Source organism: Haplochromis burtoni, unplaced genomic scaffold (genome assembly GCF_018398535.1).
Source record: "Haplochromis burtoni strain Fernald_Lab_line unplaced genomic scaffold, NCSU_Asbu1 Contig_472, whole genome shotgun sequence".
Taxonomy (NCBI): Eukaryota; Metazoa; Chordata; class Actinopteri; order Cichliformes; family Cichlidae; genus Haplochromis; species Haplochromis burtoni.
The window spans coordinates 21,803-41,295 of record NW_024582833.1 but is presented as its reverse complement, the minus strand read 5'-3'; the positions used below and the strand labels follow the sequence as shown (position 1 = coordinate 41,295).

The following is a 19,493-nucleotide window of genomic DNA, read 5'->3' as shown; positions in this document are numbered from 1 at the left end:
GGGAAAACACATAAGGAACAACGTAACAGATCAACCCAGGAAGCATGGCCTAAATAAAGAACAAAATACAAACATACATGAAAACTAAGACTACTGGGCCCACATGGCCCAGGACCATGACACTCACGGTGTTTCCCGGCTGCTTGCAGCGCAGCACCGTGAAGCGGCTGTGGTTCTTCTTGCTGCGGCTCTTGGCCTTCCTCAGCTCTTCGGAGCGCTCGTAATCAGCCAGGTCGAACACTTCCTGAGCCTTACGCTCATCTTTCACCTGCAAACACAAAAACACACCTGCATCAGCATGGTTTACAAATAACAGCGATCAGTTCTGCAGGTTCATGATGGAAGAACATAAGTGTACAGGACAGCTTACAGCAGGGGTGTCCAACTCCAGGCCTCGAGGGCCGTGCCCCCTGGGTCAGCACACCTGAACCACATGATAAGTTCATTGCCAGGCCTCTGGAGAACTTCAAGACATATTGAGGAGGTCATTTAGCCATTTAAATCAGCTGTGTTGGATCAAGGACACATGTAAAACCTGCAGGACACCAGCCCTCGAGGCCTGGAGTTGGACACCCCTGGTTTAGAGGAAGCATGCAAGTTAAAATAATCTGAGATTAGAGATGAATGAATTCTGTGTTTGTCTCTAATAACGCTCTGCATACACGCTAGCACAGATGCAGTGACAAAGGAGTGTGTGTGTGTGTGTGTCACACTGCTTGTTAACAACTGGCTGAACACACTGAGCAGCTGCTGTCTGAGATCTGTGAACACACCTGAGATTAAAGGGCCATCTGACTGTTTTACCTCCTCCAGCTTATCCAGGGGAACACCAAGGCGTTCCCCTGCCAGCCGAGAGATAATCTCTCCAGCGTGTCCTGGGTCTGCCCCGGGGCCTCCTGGTGGGACATGCCCGGAAAACCTCGCCCAGGAGGCATCCTGGTCAGATGCCCGAACTACCTCAGCTGGCTCTTTTCGATGTGGAGGAGCAGCGGCTCTACTCTGAGCCTCTCCCGAATGGCCGAACTTCTCACCCTATCTCTAAGGGAGAGACCAGCCACCCTTTGGAGGAAGCTCATTTCCACCGCTTGTATCCGCGATCTTGTTCTTTTGGTCACTACCCACAGCTCGTGGCCATAGGTGAGGACAGGGACGTAGATCGACCAGTAAATCGAGAGCTTTGGTCTTACACTCAGCTCTCTCTTCACCACAACAGACCAGTACAGCGTCCGCATCACTGCAGCCCCTGCACCAATCCGTCTGTTGATCTCCCGCTCCCTTCTCCCGTCACTCGTGAACAAGACCCCGTCATACTTAAACTCCACCACTTGGGGCAGGAACTCATCCTGAAATCACTATCAGACTAAAAGCATAGATTGAAAGATTAATTCCAACACCGTTTCTGAACGGTCCACAAGAATCAGTGTAAACAAAATAATGTGTGTCCAAAAACAGAAATGTCCTCACAAACCAAAACGCTCCCAACAATGACAGTTAAACAGTAAAAATGGTTGTCACAGAGCAGAAACACACACACAGCGAGTCCTCCCTCAGGCATGTACGTTAAAAAGTTCTGGGTTAGCGTACTGCTGAAGAACAGGAACAAGATGAAATATGACGAGTAATGATGGAACAAGTCACAAACTCACACACTCTCTCTCTGGGTTAACGTGAGTCATTACTCTGCTGCTCACAGCAGAATAAATCTCGTACTTATCTGTATGTTACTGAATGTTTGTTTCATCCCCCATCACACACTGCTACTCTCTTTTTATTCATTACACAATACTACGCCATGTTTTTTATCACCTGCACTGATAGTTGTTATTTTATTTTACCTGATATATTCATATTGTTACTTTGAGTTATTTTGATATTATATTTGCACTATCCTAATGTATCCTACAATTCTTATTGTATATCTTTATTCCTCTGTTCCTCTTTCTCTTGCTGCACTGAGCATGGCTCCGACAAAAGAATTTCCAACGGGATAAACAAAGTTCTTCTTATCTTATCACTGAATTCAAAACAATCCATATAAAACTTGCATTAAAAAAGGTTTTGAGATTTGATCAATAGACATAATCTTTTCATGCTTGTGTTAAAGTAAAATTGACGTTAATAATAATAATAATAATACATTTTATTTATAGGCGCCTTTCAGACCCTCAAGGTCACCTTACAATAACCCAAGAATAATAGCAGCAATAAAATATAATAAATATGGCAAAATAAAATTTAGACATACAGTTAAAAAAATGTCTGTGAAGGTTCTCAGTCATCCAGGTCATCATAGTCTAAGGAGCTTGCAAAGAAAAGCGTCTGGACTTCTTTAAGTTGCTTGAAGACGTTTCACCTCTCATCCGAGAAGCTTCTTCAGTTCTAAGGTCAAATGGTGGAGAGTCCCAGATATAAACCTAGTGGGAGTTTCCCCCCACAGAGGGACAAAAGGACCCCTGATGATCCTCTACCTAATCACATGAGCCGAGGTGTGAAAACGGGTGTGGGTCACAATCAGCCAGGGTGTCGGGTGAGCTCATTGTGAAACCTGGCCCCACCTTATCATGTGATTTCCTGAGATCAGATAGCCCAGGATGTGAGTGGGCGTTAAGGCGTCTGGGGAGGGAACTCAAAACTGGATTATAGATGGCAGAGAGTTGGTGTCGTAAACCCCGCCTGTTCAAAGATGGTCGTTCACAGTGGACATAAATGGCTTCTTTCACTCCTCTTTCAAACCATCTGTCCTCTCTGTCCAACATGTGAACATCCTCGAAAGAGTGACCTTTGACCTTTAGATGCAGATGAACAGCTGAGTCTTGTCCTGTGGAGGTGGCTCTTCTGGTTTGTGCCATGCGCTTGTGAAGTGGCTGTTTGGTCTCTCCGATGTAGAGGTCTGGGCATTCCTCGCTGCACTGTACAGCATACACCACATTGTTAAGTCTGTGTTTTGGCGTTTTGTCTTTCGGGTGAACCAGTTTTTGTCTGAGCGTGTTGCTGGGTCTGAAATACACCGGGATGTCATGCTTGGAGAAAACTCTGAGTGTCTCTGATACACCGGCTACATAGGGGATGACAATGTTGTTGCGTCTGTCCTTCTTATCCTCCCTAGCTGGTGTCTGGTCTTCTTTTCTGTGCCTCTTTGCTGACTTTAAGAACGCCCATTTAGGATAACTGCATGTTTTGAGTGCTTCCTTTACATGTGTGTGTTCCTTCTTTTTCCCTTCAGGCTTAGAGGGAACATGTTCTGCCCGGTGGTGTAGGGTCCTAATTACTCCAAGTTTGTGCTCCAGAGGGTGATGGGAGTCAAAGAGGAGGTACTGGTCTGTGTGTGTGGGCTTCCGGTAAACTTCAGTGTTGAGGTTGCCATCAGAAGCAGGCAAATCAGGATGAAAGTCTCAGCCACCCTCTCCAGTGCCAAAGTCCCTCCGTCTAACCTCACAATACAAGAAAAGAAGGCCGTCGCTTCCCTGAGCAAAGACCACAACATCACTATATTACCAGCTGATAAGGGAAGATGCACTGTGATCCTAAACACTACAGATTACCACACAAAGATCACTACTCTCCTCAGTGACAACAATACCAATGAAGCCTTAAAGCAAGACCCACAAGCAGCTACAAAAAGAAAGTTATAGCTTGCCTTCAAAACCTTGAAAAGGACAAAATCATTGACCGCCTTACATATCACAGCTCCTTGGAAGACAGGACCAACTTCACTCCTGATCAGATTTGCACACTGTTCAACCTCTGCCTTACCACTACATATTTCAAATATAATGAGGGTTTCTACGGACAAAAACATGGCTGTGCCAGATCCTGATCTTTGAGTGAGTAATTGAATAAACTGTGAGCGGCCAGAGAGATACGAGGTAAACCAGGAGAGTACTGTACGATTGATGCCAATAGATACTAATCTGTGAAGAAAGATGCAGTGGGAGATAGTGTCAAAAGCTGCTGTAAGGTCAAGGAGAATGAGTCCAGAGTCAGCTGCAAGCAGAAGATCATTGGTGATTTTTACTAGGGCTGTTTCTGTACTGTGACATGAACAGAAGCCAGACTGAAACTGTTCGTACAAGTTATTTCCACTGAGATGTCTATAAACCTGTGCAGCCACTATCTTTTCCAGAATTTTTACTAAGAAAGGGAGCGAATGTTATCTCTGACTTCTTTTCGGATTCATATAATACTGTGAAATTAAATGTTAATTGTAGTCTTGGTATAGCTGTGTTCTTTAAAAACTGACTTGTTTGATGGATGCAGTTAATAATACAAGCAAAAATATAAAAAAATGTTTTCTGAGAGACTTTGATGGCGATAAAGGCGACAGCCTGATGAAAACATCACAAATCCATAAATCAGCTGATTTTTTGTACTTTTAAGAAACGTGAGTGCACCTTTGACGTTTCCTCATTCCTTCATAACACCTGTTTATAACTCACCGTGTTGCATTCTTTGCATTCTTCTGTGGCTCACGTGCATCAAAGTTTGCATTATTGGGGGCATGGCCTCTGTGACTGACAGGTGGATGGTGACACAGAAGGCTGTAGCTGTTAGCTGTCTGCTAGCCTTCACCTGAACTGGACCCTGGATCGTGTTTGTGTTGTTGGAGCCTTTTGGAGCGTTTTGATGACATTACGTGACCAATAATATGACTGCTGCAAGGTTACTGTACATAAGAAGGTGGAGCTCTGGTTTTACTGAGTGAATGGATTTTGAGTGGCAGGTTTGTGTGTGATCCTGATGACCTCAGGCATCTTTTCCCTTTACTATATTTCTTTTTGTTTCTATCTGTGAAATAGAGAAGCTCAAAGCCAGCTACGAGGCATTTCCTGTGTCCTGATGTGTCCACGAGCTGACAGACATCGTCCTCCTCCTCTTCCTGAGAGTTAAACTCAGAGTTTTGGCAAGAACAAAGTCTGACTCAGCGTCCACGATCTTTGCTGTGCTCTTGCGTAATAGACGCTTACATAAGGCCAGTGTGAACACTTCCTAGTCCAAACACACCTGCTGCAGCCACATTTACACCTGCCTCCACACTGCGTTCAGGGAATATATGGACATATACCACAGAGAAAATACCTGTTATTACCTGTTATTTGGTTGTTGGGGGCAGCACTTTAGACAGAGACTTCCAGACCTTCCTCTCCCAGTCTCCTTGAGGCATTCCCAGGACAGCTGAGGGCCATACAGAAATATCTGCAGCGTGTCTGTGATCTGCCCCATAACACCTGACCTGGGAGGTGTCCTCCACTGGCTCCTTTCTATGTGGAGGAGCAGCAGTGGTACAGTGAGTCAGTCTTAAATGACTGAGCTCTTCACCTGATCTCTACAGGAGAGCCGAGCTACTCTCAGAGAAAGCGGCTCACTTCTACTGCTTGAACCCTAAACAGCTTTTGAGGGAGTTCTGACGAAACATCAGAGATGATGATACCCTCAGGAAGCCCCTGAAACCTCTCCCAGCTGGAAATGACCCTTGCCAGCTGTGTGTAGCCGGCAGGATTAAAAGCAGCACTCGCTGCCATGAAACCACTCTGTGGGATGAGGTCTTGTTTGTTCACAAACATCATGTCTGTCTCTTCTTCACTCAGGACATATTTCTGAAATCAGAACATGACATCAGAGGTCACATGATCACTCTGTGTGACTTGCCATTGTTTAGAAATGACTCAGCGTCATCAGAGCTGAAAATAAACAGAGCGGGACTGCCGAGATCCTCTCACTTGATGGAAATCCAAGGTCCGGCCTCAAACGCGTTAACCCACAAACGTTTACATCTTCCTTTGGATTAATCCCCATTTCCTCTGTTTCACATGACATTTCTTTGTCTTTTTACTGCATTGTTTATTTGTTTATTTATAAGGAACCCCATTAGCTTCCACAACAGTGGTTGCTAGTCTTCCTGGGGCCCAAACCATCAAATACCACCAAATAAAATGTTACACAATGAGTTGGATGCAAATTGTCCACATAATTTGGCTCTTACATCCACAATAAGGTTTTACAATTCTGAAAATGACTTTTAAATAAGAAACACTCTGCTTTAGGACCATCTCACAGCTTCTGCCTGTTTCTCCTTGCAAACATCTGTAACAATGATAAATGATGCATCTACAATCTCTGTTTAACTGTTGAGCTCTTTTTATCCGAACAACACACCACAGAGAAAATATCAAACTAGATCAGAGATGTGAGCTACGGATTAGCTGCACCCGGTAAACCTGTCGTCTGGCACAGCCTACCCACAGTCCTCCCTGGCCTGTCCAGCAGACTGGAACCAGCAGCCCATAGGGGGTCTGTCCAGTTTCTCTGATTGGTGTTCTCACCTCCTTGTCTGAGATGTAGAGATGGTCTCCTCTCAGCACCATGTACCGACTCCTCCACAGCTCCCTGAAAATCCCTCGACCGCAGAACTTCCGGATCCAGCCCACCTTCTCCAGCTGCTGGACGGGCAGCGGACCGGAGTCCTGAACACCCTACAACACAACGATAACAGGAGGATTCAGAGAAACGCAAAGACCAACGGAGACCGATGAAGATACAATGCAAGAGGAACAAAAGAATCTAAGAAAGATGGGAAGACCCACAGAGGCAAGGCAATAAGCAAATGAGAGTAGGACAGAAAACATTTGACCCACAAAGAATAAAGACAACAGAGAGGATCGAGCTCAAAGACACAAACAGGCAAACGGCCTGAGAGAGACTAAACCAGGCATTAAACTACCCAGGAGAGCTATAAACATGACATATAAAACAAGTAATATTTGAAGACACAAAATTATGTCAGAGAAACAGGAAATGACCTCGGTGGGAAACAAAAACAGTAAACAATGTAGAGGTGACGCGAAACGGCCGAGAGACAAAAAAGAAATCTGAGGTAAAGAAAAAAGGGGAGCACTGCAGCTTTCTAAAAATGTATACCAAACAGGTCATTACAGGCAGAATTAACCTGATCTACACACAGTTTTCATCAGACGTTTAAACTGGGAAGAATCTCAAACACGTGTGTGAAACAAAGATCAATCACATAAAATTATACTGACAGATTCCTAATACTGGCAAATAAGAGAAAAGCACACAGGTAGGAATTACGATAAAAACAAGGCAAAGATGTAAACATGTAATGATTGTCTTCATAAATAGAAATGAAATGGAAACAAAATAACGAGAAGAAAAATAACTAAATAAATAAAAGAAAGAGCCATGGCTATGGCGGCATCGTGACGTCATCGATGGTGTTGAAACCGCAGATTTTCTTTGTGAACAAAAAAAGGAGAAACTTCCTGAACGAAGCTGCAGCTCCGAGCAGGGTGGAGGCATCACTGCACCACCCTCACCTCACATCACCTGTCTCAGCTCAGTTTGTGTCAGAGATGTGTTTAAATAAAGGTTCAACAAAAATGAAGCTTCAATAAAGCACAAAGCAGCGTCACGTGACGCAAACAAACGGACAGAAAACACCAGCGATCGGAGTCAACGATCAGCGATCACACTGATCGATCCTGAGCTCTCTCTCTCTCACTGACCCGCCTGCTTTGGTTGCTTTTCTTCATCTTCCTCCTCCTCTCCGGGGCTTGCAGCACAGTCACACCGACAGGGAGGAGGTCTGGCCCGGCGGCTGCTGCCCAGCCCGCTGCTGGTCCCGGTGGTTCCGGTGTCGGCGGGTTGGCTCGGTTCTCCCGGTTCTTCTTCGTCTTTTTCAGCTCCGCGTCTGTTGTCTGAACCGAGACTGCATCCTCCCTTGCGCGCGCGCGCGTTTGGAGTCAGATGCTCTTTCTCGCTCGTTCTGTGCACCCGCTGTCCCACGCGGACGCGCACCGGAGCCTACTCGAGGTATAAGGAGCCCGAGGGCACCACCTGGCGACAGAGGAGCGCTACAGCAGCGCTTTGATGAAGAATAAAATGTCAGACATGCTTTAACCTAATCATATACAATATGATTATCATTAATTATTTCAAATACAAATAATTAAGAACAAAGAATAAAACGTGACCTGATCAGTCTGGACTTCAACTTCAGAGCTTCATCTCTCACTCTTCTTCCTCCTCAAACCCTCGTTTTCTTCTTCTGTTTCTTCAAGCCTTTCTCAGTATCATTCTTTTCTTTACAGTATGAAGCACTCTGACTGTAATTTGGTCACATATTGATAAAACTAAACTGAGGCGAGGGTCTTCTTTTTCTTTCTTCGTGTTCATGATTTCTCTGTCCTTCCTTCTCTTTTACATGGTCTCTACTTTCTTTTCACACCTTTTACTCATCCGTTTCATTCATTTCCTATCTCCTTTTCTGCCTTTTCTTTTTTCCTCCTTTCCTTTCTTGTAATTTTAACCTGATAAATCTGAATCCTGACTCTGACTATGCCCTAAAAAGATCAGGCTTAAATATTTTAAGACAAAAAATATCCCAACACACACACACACACACACACACACACACACACACACACACACACACACACACACTACTTCAACAGTATCCTCTGAAATCAAACACAACTGAAAGTTTGTGGTTACGGTTCAGTCTTTACTCTTCAGAGTGAAATAAAGTCATCAGATCAAATTCAAGATTCTGAACTAAAACTCGTCTCGTCGTCTTCAGGCGTCTCTCTCTTCTTCCTTCTTTTCGAGACAAAAATCTGCAGAAACACAGACAAGACTTGAGTCAGCAATTTGACCTGCCACACAGCTTTAGGGAGGCTTCAGCACCCCTAAAATAGGCCTAACGACACCACTGGCTTTACTCCACCTTCTTCCACGCAGGCCTGGACCAACAGCTGTCCCCACCAGGCATGTGCAGACGTGGGGGCAGAAGGGGCTTGAGCACCTGCCCCTTCCCCGATGGGTGCCCCAAGTGCCCTTTTTTTTAGGCAAATTTTTATAATTTTTTTAAAATTATTATTATTTTTTTCATGTGTGTGTGTATGTGGAGTCCTGCCTGTACCCCTTAATAACAATGTTCCCTCTAAGCTACACACGTGCGCAATTGCGCAATGCTGGCACAGAAAATCTGCGCTGTGCACAAAAATAATCTAACCTGAATTGAAATTAAAATTAAAATTTCAACAATTCTGTTTTGTAGTGTTAGTCAGTAAGTCACTGGCTGCTCCTGTATGTGTTTAGAACGATGCCACCTTATCCCATAGTCCAGCCAATGATGCGATTCACATTCGTATATACGCAGCTAATCAACGTCATTGATGACAGCGTCCTTATGTGCCGACACCGGTGTTTTAACTAGCAAAGCAGCGTGGCTGATGTGGAGTGAAGCCACGTTAATGACAACGTGGACAACCACTGGAGATGTGAGCAGGACAGACGAACAACTGACGGACAAAGTGTGGACTTTATACCAGTTTTTAAATTGTGTTGATCGGCCACGGAAAACCAGAGTCATGATAAAAATATCTGCAGTGTTTGGTTTTCTTCCTGAATACTGTCGTTATTTATTTACTGCAGGAAGAAACGGTAAAAACGGCGTTTTATAACGCTCGAAAGCACTCTCCTGTGAGCAAAAACAAAACCAACCCCCCACCCTTTCCTATTGGTCGAAAAAAGTACCATGTTGACCAATCAAAAAATTATATGGCAACGTGGCATCTAGCTGTTAAGACACGGGGGGAAGTTTTAGGAGTGACGGCGGTGTTTTGAGATGTGAGAGATTTGCGACGTTTAGCGCAAATCCTGTGTAGTTAGTGTGTAGTTAGTGTGTAGTGTAGTCAATAGTTTTGTTGTGTGTGTCAGAACAATGAGGCGACTGCTGAATGTTACAGGTGTTACAGCAGTGATACATCTGCTGTTGTCAGGCCTGCAGGTATCAGGCTGTTGTTCTCCTTCGTCTCATAGTGGACAGAAATTTCTTTTTGGAGTGGCACAAATAATTTGTGTGGCATCAGATTTGATGCAGAACAGATTGTTCTGTAAATATTTTGAAATGTTTATTTAAAAACACCTTGGCTGCATTAAAAAAAAGCTGCAAAAAACTGAGTTACTTTTTTGAAGAAGTAACTATATAATTAACACCAGCACTGCCCAGCCTTCTACCTTTCTACCTTTAAAACCCGCCTTCCAGCCAAATGGCTGGTAGGCTTTTAGCTAGGCTTCAGCTTCAGCCAAGTGGAAGCTAAACTGTCTAGTCATTCATATTTAAATTAGGTTGTTATCTGGGAATTCTGGAGGGGAGTGGGGGTGTGTGAATGAGGGGGTGGGGGAGCTGCTAAAAGCTGTGAACTTCCTTTTGTGTTCGTCTTGATGCATTCTCAATCATCCAGGGAAATAAATCTCCAAAAGTCACCAAATTGGAGTGTTTCAGTTTGCCATCTTAGGGAGAAATCAACACACATGGGTGTATTTCCTTTGTTGCTGAGATTTATTGATAAAAACAGTACAAAAAACCAACCATTTGTACACATATTTACAAATAATAATAAAAAGTGAGTGAGTACATTTCAACATTTTCAGCAATCACTCACAATCCTGGCACTGCCATGGTATCTGTAGTCTGCATTTACCACAATTGTGTATCTGTAGCAGTGAACACATTGCACAGTGGCATGATTCTTCTTGCATTTGTGTTTGACCTGACACGTGGCTCTTTTTCCAGGGCTAGGTGTGGAGGGTTGTGTCCAAAGCAACTGTTCTTTTCTTGCCTTCTTCCCAGCTACATGAGAGTGAGCCAACTCTCTTTCAAGCTCCACCAGGAAGTCCACCAGTCTTTCCTTCGTCCCGGTGCATGCTTGATACAGCACATGTGCATTCAGTGCTGCCATGTCAATCATGTTGTAAAACACGGCAACTGGCCAGCGCCGTGTTCCTCTGCGGACAGTGTACTCCCGAACCATCTGGTCCATCACATCCACGCCACACTTTGTTTTGTTGTAAAGGGTGACAGAAAATGTTGAAATGTACTCACTCACTTTTTATTATTATTTGTAAATATGTGTACAAATGGTTGGTTTTTTGTACTGTTTTTATCAATAAATCTCAGCAACAAAGGAAATACACCCATGTGTGTTGATTTCTCCCTAAGATGGCAAACTGAAACACAAGTTTCCTTGTGGCTCAGGAAACTAACCACTCCAAGTTGGTGACTTTTGGAGATTTATTTCCCTGGATGATTGAGAATGCATCAAGACGAACACAAAAGGAAGTTCACAGCTTTTAGCAGCTCCCCCCCCCCTCATTCACACACCCCCACTCCCCTCCAGAATTCCCAGGTAACAACCTAATTTACATATGAATGATCAAATTCAAATTCAAATTCAAATAAATTCAAATTCAAATTCAATTTTATTTGTCACGTACACAGTCATACACAGTACGATATGTAGTGAAATGCTTGGACAACTGCTCGTGACCTAAAGAAAACAAAAAAGGAAAGGCTATGAATAAGATAGGAAATAAATATGAAAAATTAAAAAGGGTAAATTTAACTAGGAAGGAATAAAATATAAATTAAGGTTAAAAATGAAATAACTGTACAACACAAATTAGAATGAAGGGTAAATTTAACTGGGAAGAATAAGATAAAATATATAAATTAAAGTTGAAAATAAAATAACTGTACAACAAAATACACAATATAGAACTATATAAGAATGTATGAAGAAATTAAATATAAATAAATATATACACAATAACAGCAGCTGTACAAGTATTAACCGGAAATGAAGAATATAGTGACCAGTGTTGTGCAAAAACAAAGTCCAGAAAGTCCAGTGTGTGTGTAAGAACCATGTGTGGGTCAGTACTGTGTGGTGGTGTGATTGAGAGACCGTATCGCCTGCGGGAAGAAGCTCCTCCTCAGTCTCTCTGTGTTGGTCTTCAGGGAGCGGAATCGCTTTCCTGACCTCAGCAGAGAGAACAGTCTGTTGTTGGGATGGCTGAGGTCCTTCACCATCTTCCTGGCCTTGGTCCAGCACCGCCTGCTGTAGATTGAGTGCAGGTCAGGGAGCTCGGAGCGGATGGTGCGCTCAGCTGACCGCACAACCCTCTGTAGAGCTCGTCTGTCCTGCATGGTGCTGTTCCCGAACCAGGTTAAGATGTTTCCCGCCAGGATGCTCTCTATGGTGCACGAGTAAAAGTTCCTGAGCACCTTGGAGGGCAGTTGGAAGTCTCTCAAGCGTCTGAGGTGGTAGAGACGCTGTCGGGCCTTTTTCACCACGGTGTTGATGTGACAGGACCATGACAGGTCCTGCGTGATGTGAACTCCGAGGTATTTGAAGCTGTCCACTCTCTCCACTGGGCACTCGTTGATGACGGGGGTCTGGTAGTTCCTCTCCTGCTTAGTGCTGAAGTCCACTATCAGCTCCTTTGTCTTACTGACGTTTAGAAGGAGGTTGTTCCTCTGGCACCAGTTCTCCAGATTCCTAATCTCCTTCAGGTAGGCTGTCTCGTTGTTATCAGAGTTATCACTAGACTCACTAGTCACTAGTTATCACTAGTTATGACTAGACAATTTAGCTTCCACTTGGCTGAAGCTAAAGCCTAGCTAAACACCTACCAGCCATTTGGCTGGAAGGCGGGTTTTAAAGGTAGAAAAGCCAAATGGCTGCTCTCTGGGACTCTGTTGCCCAACATTGGTCATTATATACTATATTTTGCAGACAGAGAGTTACAGACTCTCTCCCAGACCACAGACTCATAATACAAGTCAGAGCTTTATGAAAAAAAGAAAAAGAAAGAAAGTTGTGTTTTTAAAATTGGAGTTCAAGTTATTTTTACTTCCAATAGTGTTAACATACTACACAGATCATGAACAAGATTTTTTACATTTTCATTGTAAGTGGGCTAAAGCAGTTAATTAAAAGTAGTCTAACATAAATGTAAATGCTGTAATTTGATTATTTTAATAAACCATGTAACTTGGATGGATTAGATGCTGGCGTGACCACAGTGTACACGTCTGCTGTCGCTCACAGCGGTCCAAGGGACACTCAGGGAGTTTGTGTGTTTGCTCAGACACATGAAAAATTAGAGGGAACATTGGTCAATAATAACATTTAGCTATTAATCATAGTTTTGCTAGATTAAAGGATCTGGCTTGCATCAGTCACATGACTACCATTACCCAATGATCGCCCTTGACAGCAGAGCGCACTGGTTACGAACCAGAAACGAGCTCGCAAAGTGTACGCGCATTTTTTCTGCCTGAGAGGTGTGAAACTGTACGAGAAACAGACAAAATAACTGGGAGATGCAGACTGATGCATCAAAAACCAGTAAGTAACTGTACTGCGTACACTGTAGTCTATAGCACACAGCAGTATTAGCTTATTATGGACACATTGGTAAGTTGTCTTGTGGCAACTGACAATTTGAAACTAATGAGCGTACTGTGTGTGCAACAGCGTGACAAACATTACCTGTCCTGTTATTAACTGCACAAGTAGTGCTGGTCACAGCTGCTAGCTGGGTAAGGCTGTCAGGGGTCTGTAGCTCTGTCACCGTTTTAGGGAACATGTTTAGTTTTAAAGTAAGTTACAGGTCTTTTCCTGCCTTTGTGGAGGACTTATATTTGACTGAACACTATCTAATATGCATATCCACATAATTATGAATGATTATAATTATGATATTAGGAAAATTCATTGTGTTTTAAAAATACATTGAGAAACAGATTATATTAGATTTATATTTCAAATAGGACAAAATGCTAATTTTACAGCAGCAACATTATTGTATCTCTACAGTTTAAACATTTAATAAAGTTTCTGCCTGCACAGAGAGGATAGTCAAACAAACTGAATCATCATAAATACATTATTTTATATTTATTACTTTATGTTTTATTCTTACTTTATTATTATTATAGCACTAGGAATAAATAATAAGGGAAGGATTCTGGATCAGCACTATGATGCAAAGTTGTGGCCATAGTATATACAGTATTCTGGAGATAATTTAAAATGTCACTGTATGTGTGTGTGTGTGTGTGTTTTATATGTATAGATTTTTTTTAATTATTACTCATGAAATATCATTGTCCAGATATGCACAGTAAGGACATGAGGAGGAAACAGTGACATAAGTGTAACAGAGTTAGAAAACACCTTAATGAAGTTCCTCAAAATTGATGTGCTTTGTGAATAGTTGGAGCCACCTGGTGGACAAATACCGCAACTGCAACTGTTAAGGTTCCAAATTGCTGCACAGCGCATGCCTCAGCAAAGGAAAATACTCCCAAGCTGGTGGTAGGTGCTTGTGAGCGATCTGTTGTCAATTTTGTATGTGTATTAATGAAAACATTCTTATAGTGGTAATTGTCAACATGTTTTTGATTGTAAGCAGTACTAGCATATCCTAAAGTTACAGCATTTTGATGCATGGGTACTAACTTTATTCACGAGTAGCATTTTTAGTTAGCATGCTAAGCTAATACTCGTTAGCTAGTGGGTGTTTTTGACTTGCACTTAGTTCAACACCTACGCCAGAATGCTGTTTATAGACTTCAGTTCAGCATTCAATACAATCCACCCCTCACAACTCATCAGGAAACTGACAGACCTGGGCATCAGTTCCCTCATCTGCAAATGGTTACTGGACTTCCTGACCAACCGCCCCCAACATGTCCGGCTGGATAACCACTGTTCATCTACAATCACGATGAACACCGGTGTACCACAAGGCTGTGTGATGAGCCCTTTCCTCTACTCCCTCTTCACCCACGACTGCAGACCTGCTGATGGTTCCAACACCATCATTAAGTTTGCAGATGACACCACGGTGATTGGCCTCATCAGTGACAACGATGAGGCACATTTAATGTGCCTGGGGTTCCATCTACCTGTGGTTAATGCCTCCCTTCCCGAGCCCGCTCCGCTCACCAACGAGCTACTTAAAGTAGGCCCCTGTGCTTCCTTAGCACATAAGGATTATTTAAAGGAGGGTCATGACGTAAAGTATAAGAGTACTGAGTGTGAGATGATGTGTAATCCTGTTTTGCATGCTGCTCCTATTCCCAATGAACTTAAAACTGAGAACGCTGATCATGAACTCACGTTGGTACTTAAAGATGACGACATGGAGTCAAATCAGGGTAACATGAACTGTGTAACATCACCCGTCTCAGCTAGGAATGCTAGCACAGCATTAGCCGTACCCATTTCACCATACACACTACATAACACCCTTGAGTTACAGTCCACCTCACGCATGGTTCCTAGTCACTATAACACTTACCGCCATCATGCTAGTCAGTTCTCATCGCCCAGATTCATTCCTGAACATTTCATGTTTGCCCAGGAGCTTATCCGTGAAGGCTTAAGTCGTGTTTTTCTGGGGAATGTTGTAGTCCTTGTTTTCCCTGTGGCTGACCCGGCTTATCTGGGCCGTCAAGCTCTGTCATTGCTCGAGACTGAAGGGAGGAATATAGAAGCAGGACTTTCTGTTTTAGAGCCTGTTATGTCAGCCTACATGAGTCTTGAAGTGAATGAGCTGGTCTTTGCCTCAGGACATCTGACACCTGTTTGCTTCTGGACTGTTAACTGTAAGATGTCAGGTGAACGCGTCCAGCCTCATGTCTCGTCAGCTGGAGGGTCCGAGGGGCCCGTCCAGCCTCCTGTCTCCGCTGGAGGGTCCGAGGGGCCCGTTCAGCCTCCTGTCTCCGCTGGAGGGTCCGAGGGGCCCGTTCAGCCTCCTGTCTCCGCTGGAGGGTCCGTGGGGCCCGTTCAGCCTCACGCCACGTCAGCTGGAGGGTCCGTTGGGTCCGTTCAGCCTCATGCCATGTCAGCTGGGGGGCCCGAGGAGCCCGTTCAGCCTCACGCCGCGTCAGCTGGGGGGCCCGAGAAGCCCATCCGGCCATCGTCTGCTGCAGCTCCAGCCTGTGCTTCGTCTGTTGCAGCTCCAGCCTGTGCTTCGTCTGCTGCAGCTCTCAGCCTGTGCTTCGTCTGCTGCAGCTCCAGCCTGTGCTTCGTCTGCTGCAGCCTCAGAGTCTTCGTCTGCCGCAGCCTCAGAGTCTTCGTCTGCCGCAGCCTCAGAGTCTTCGTCTGGCCCCGCCGCAGCCTCAGAGTCTTCGTCTGGCCCCGCCTCGACTGGTCCCGTGCACACCGGGCCTCGGCCAGTACACCTGACACTGGAGAGCCGCCGCTGCCTTCCGCGCGGCCGGCCTCCTGAACTGCTCCGTCGTCGCCTTCGCCGCCGCTGCCTTCCGCACGGCCGGCCTCCTGAACTGCTCCGTCGTCTCCTTCACCGCCGCCGCTGCCTTCCGCGCGGCCGGCTCCGGATCTCTTCTGTCACCGTGGCCACCTTTCCCGTGGCCGGCCTCCGGAACGGTTGGACTGGACTTTTGTGTTGTCGCCTCTCGGGTTGGCCTTCGGGCCTCTTTGGACATTCGCCTTCCTGTTCTGGACTCTTTTGTGTATTTGTGGGCTCAGTTTTGTTCTCGTGCTCCTTGTTTTTGGTTCGTTTTGTTCCCTCCGTCCTGGTCCCCCGCCTCCCGCCCTGGGTGGGGTGTTTTCTGTTTTGCTTGTGTTTTGGTTCCTGGGTTTGGGCTGTGGGAGCCAGCCCTTGAGGGGGGGGTACTGTCATGGTCCTGGGTCGTGCGACCCAGTATTTTGTGTTTAGTCTATTTTGATGTTTATTGATTGTTTCGGTTCATTAAGTTAGTCCAGCCATCTGTATATATCACCCTTGCATTACGTCTCCCTTGCCCTTCGTGTGTTTATGTCTGTGTGTCTTGTACTGTCCAGTTCATGCTGTCAGTTATGTCACCTCCCCCTGTACTACGTCTCCCCGGTTCATGTCTCATGTTTCCTGTTTTACTTTGAAGGCCTGCATTCACTGTCAGTGTATTCAGTTTCACTCCTCCTGTCCTGTCGTTAAGTTCATGTGTGTCAGCTGCGTCCCCATGTGTGGCCACTTCCCCTGATCATCCCTCATGTGTATTTAGTCTCTGTGTTTCATGTAGTCTGCGTCGCGTCGTCTGTGTTACCACCCCCTGTGTTCCGTATCTCCAGCCATAGCTTTTTCTTAGTTTATGTCCAGTTTAGGTTTTCTGTTTGAACTATTACCCTTATACTGCCCTCGCTCTGGTTTGTTCTGTTATCAGCCATAATAAAAGGCTCGCTTTTGTTTAATCCACTCCTGCATCTTCGCTTGTGTTCGCGTCTGGGTCCAACACACACATTCCCACACGGTCTATCTCCACGGACCGTGACAGTCAGACTCCTGAACTCTGCCTCCTGACATCTGACCCACGTTAACACATGGACTGAACATACACACACCCACAATGGACAACTGTACCCTCAAACACACAATAATAACATGGACTGAACCACCACTCACAACCACTAGCACTTTATATAGCCTCTGTAGGAATTATATCTCACTTATCTTAACTGCACTACTGTATAGCTCTGTGTAAATAATCATTCTGTACATTCGATAATTTTTAATCCTACAACTGTTTACAACTTGCATAGTTCCCATTTCTGTATAGCTGTATATCTCAGATTTCTGTAAAGTTATTTATTTCATATTCTGTATAGTTTTTCATATTTATATCCTGTTCATAGCCTGTACATAGCTTGTACTCACTACAGCCTGTACATACTTATAGTTATAGAATATTCACAACATACTTCATACCGTGTACATTATAACATACCATAATAGACCCATTTCTGTAATATACTCACATATCTATATTATTGCTAATATATATTGTAATATATCTATATCACTAAAGCACTTCTGGATGGATGCAAACTGCATTTCGTTGCCCTGTACCTGTGCATGTGCAATGACAATAAAGTTGAATTCTATTCTATTCTATTCTATAGAGATTGAAAATGTGACGTCATTCAGGGGTAAAACCGCAAAGAATTCTGGGAACTCGTGGCAAGAGGTACTAGCGCACGCAGGCTTTCAATTGAAATCAGTTATACAGCGATAAAAAGAAACACAAAAAATGGCAAGAAGCTGTTGTATTATTAACTGCAATAGCCGGTCGCATGACAGCCACGGGAAGCCGACGGGTAAAGAGATCGGTTGTTATCGGATTACGTCGTTGAAGAGAAATTGTTCGAGCCATGTTTCCGAAGTAACAAAGAGGCGACTGGATTGCAGCCATTCAAAGACAAAATATAACGTCCCAGAACACTCCAGCTCACAGGTTAGTCTGCTCCAAGCATTTCCACAAAGGTCAGTCTGCTGTTGTAGTTAATGCGTCATTTTTCTTAACATAATTGGTGATATAGGTTACAAGCAAGTCTGGCGCTGAACAGAAATTGTCGCTCCTTTGTTTATTGTGCATAAATAGTAAATTGTCCTGACACAATATTGCGTTTCGCTTCTCCCTTTCTCACTCACTATGTATTAATAGACCTCTCTGCATTGAATCATATCTGTTATTAACCTCTGTCTCTCTTCCACAGCATGTCTTTTATCCTGTCTTCCTTCTCTCACCCCAACCGGTCGCAGCAGATGGCCGCCCCTCCCTGAGCCTGGTTCTGCCGGAGGTTTCTTCCTGTTAAAAGGGAGTTTTTCCTTCCCACTGTCGCCAAAGTGCTTGCTCATAGGGGGTCATATGATTGTTGGGTTTTTCTCTGTATCTATGAAGCGCCTTGAGGCGACTTTTGTTGTGATTTGGCGCTATATAAATAAAATTGAATTGAATTGTTATTACCATGGTACATTGACAAAACATATACTTTTATTCACAGGGTAAAACAGTTGTTTTGTATCACTAATTGCCCAGTGCATTACAGCATACAATATTATTGTCACTGCTACATTTCTGTAATGCGAACCAGAAATTATTTCCACTACTAATTAATTACAGTTGAGCTTAAAGGTCCTATTAATAAACGGTTAACGAATGTGTATTTATGAATTATAAATATGAGCGTGGTGAAAGTTGGGCAGCACGCTAACGTATTTTGTCCCTCTGTGTGCTCGTAAGGGTCTGACCCTTTCACTGGTTTGATTTTTTTCCTCGTATCTTTTCTTTGACTTTTCATCAAGTCTGTCTTTGTACGGACCGGCATTGTTCTCCTTCGTTTTGTACATACCTTTTTGGGGGGCAAAGAAAAAGCAAGAATTTATTGGAACCGAAGAATGAACGTTTTGCGGTGCTGCAAATGCTTGCATTTGATGCGGTACTTGGATTGTTTTGCCACGAGTTCACGGCATGCAATGCGCGAAAGTCACGTGGTCTGTCAATCTCTATTCTATTCTAATGTTTCTCTATGAGATTGTAATTGTTCTAATCCTTGCTAACAGCACTGAATGTTGCAGTTGCTATTCACGCTGTTGATGACAACTGTGTGCTGTTTTCTTTGTATTAGGTAGGCTCTGTTAAGTACAAGCTTTAGTTGATACTGTTGTATAAAAAGCTGTTTTTATATGTTATTGTTGTTCTTGGTTAGGGAAAAGGGAGATATAATGGCTCTCATCTCTCAGTTACCATAAGGAGAAAAATAAATAAACTAGAATAAGTTGCATTTCCTGCGAAAATCTAGCGTGAAAGCCATGTAGTACAATCTGCTGAAAACAGCTGA

At 44.0% G+C, this 19,493-nt stretch overlaps 2 protein-coding genes across 2 annotated transcripts in view; both read right to left on the bottom strand.

The window, feature by feature from the left end:
- Positions 1-6: 6 nt before the first annotated feature.
- LOC102305366 (pleckstrin homology domain-containing family O member 1) lies at positions 7-8,408 on the bottom strand. The gene is made up of 3 exons (XM_005946123.3): positions 7,521-8,408; positions 6,321-6,470; positions 7-268 (listed from the first exon to the last, which is right to left on the bottom strand). Exons 1-3 carry the CDS (start codon positions 7,545-7,547, stop codon positions 50-52), a joined length of 396 nt encoding a protein of 131 aa, XP_005946185.1. The 5' UTR covers positions 7,548-8,408; the 3' UTR covers positions 7-49.
- Positions 8,409-8,497: 89 nt separating this feature from the next.
- LOC102306588 (saxitoxin and tetrodotoxin-binding protein 2) overlaps positions 8,498-19,493 on the bottom strand; it is a gene marked incomplete in the record, with an annotated part of 32,266 nt that continues 21,270 nt past the window's right edge. The window contains 1 exon segment of the mRNA XM_005946126.3: positions 8,498-8,630. Coding sequence (XP_005946188.2) covers positions 8,590-8,630 — 41 coding nt within the window.

Coding starts and splice junctions, on each gene's coding strand:
- LOC102305366 (XM_005946123.3), bottom strand. CDS start 7,547: ATGAAGAAAAGCAACCAAAGCAGGCGG. Junction 6,471..7,520: donor AAAGCAACCAAAGCAGGCGG/GTCAGTGAGAGA, acceptor GTTGTGTTGTAG/GGTGTTCAGGACTCCGGTCC. Junction 269..6,320: donor TCTACATCTCAGACAAGGAG/GTGAGAACACCA, acceptor TTGTGTTTGCAG/GTGAAAGATGAGCGTAAGGC.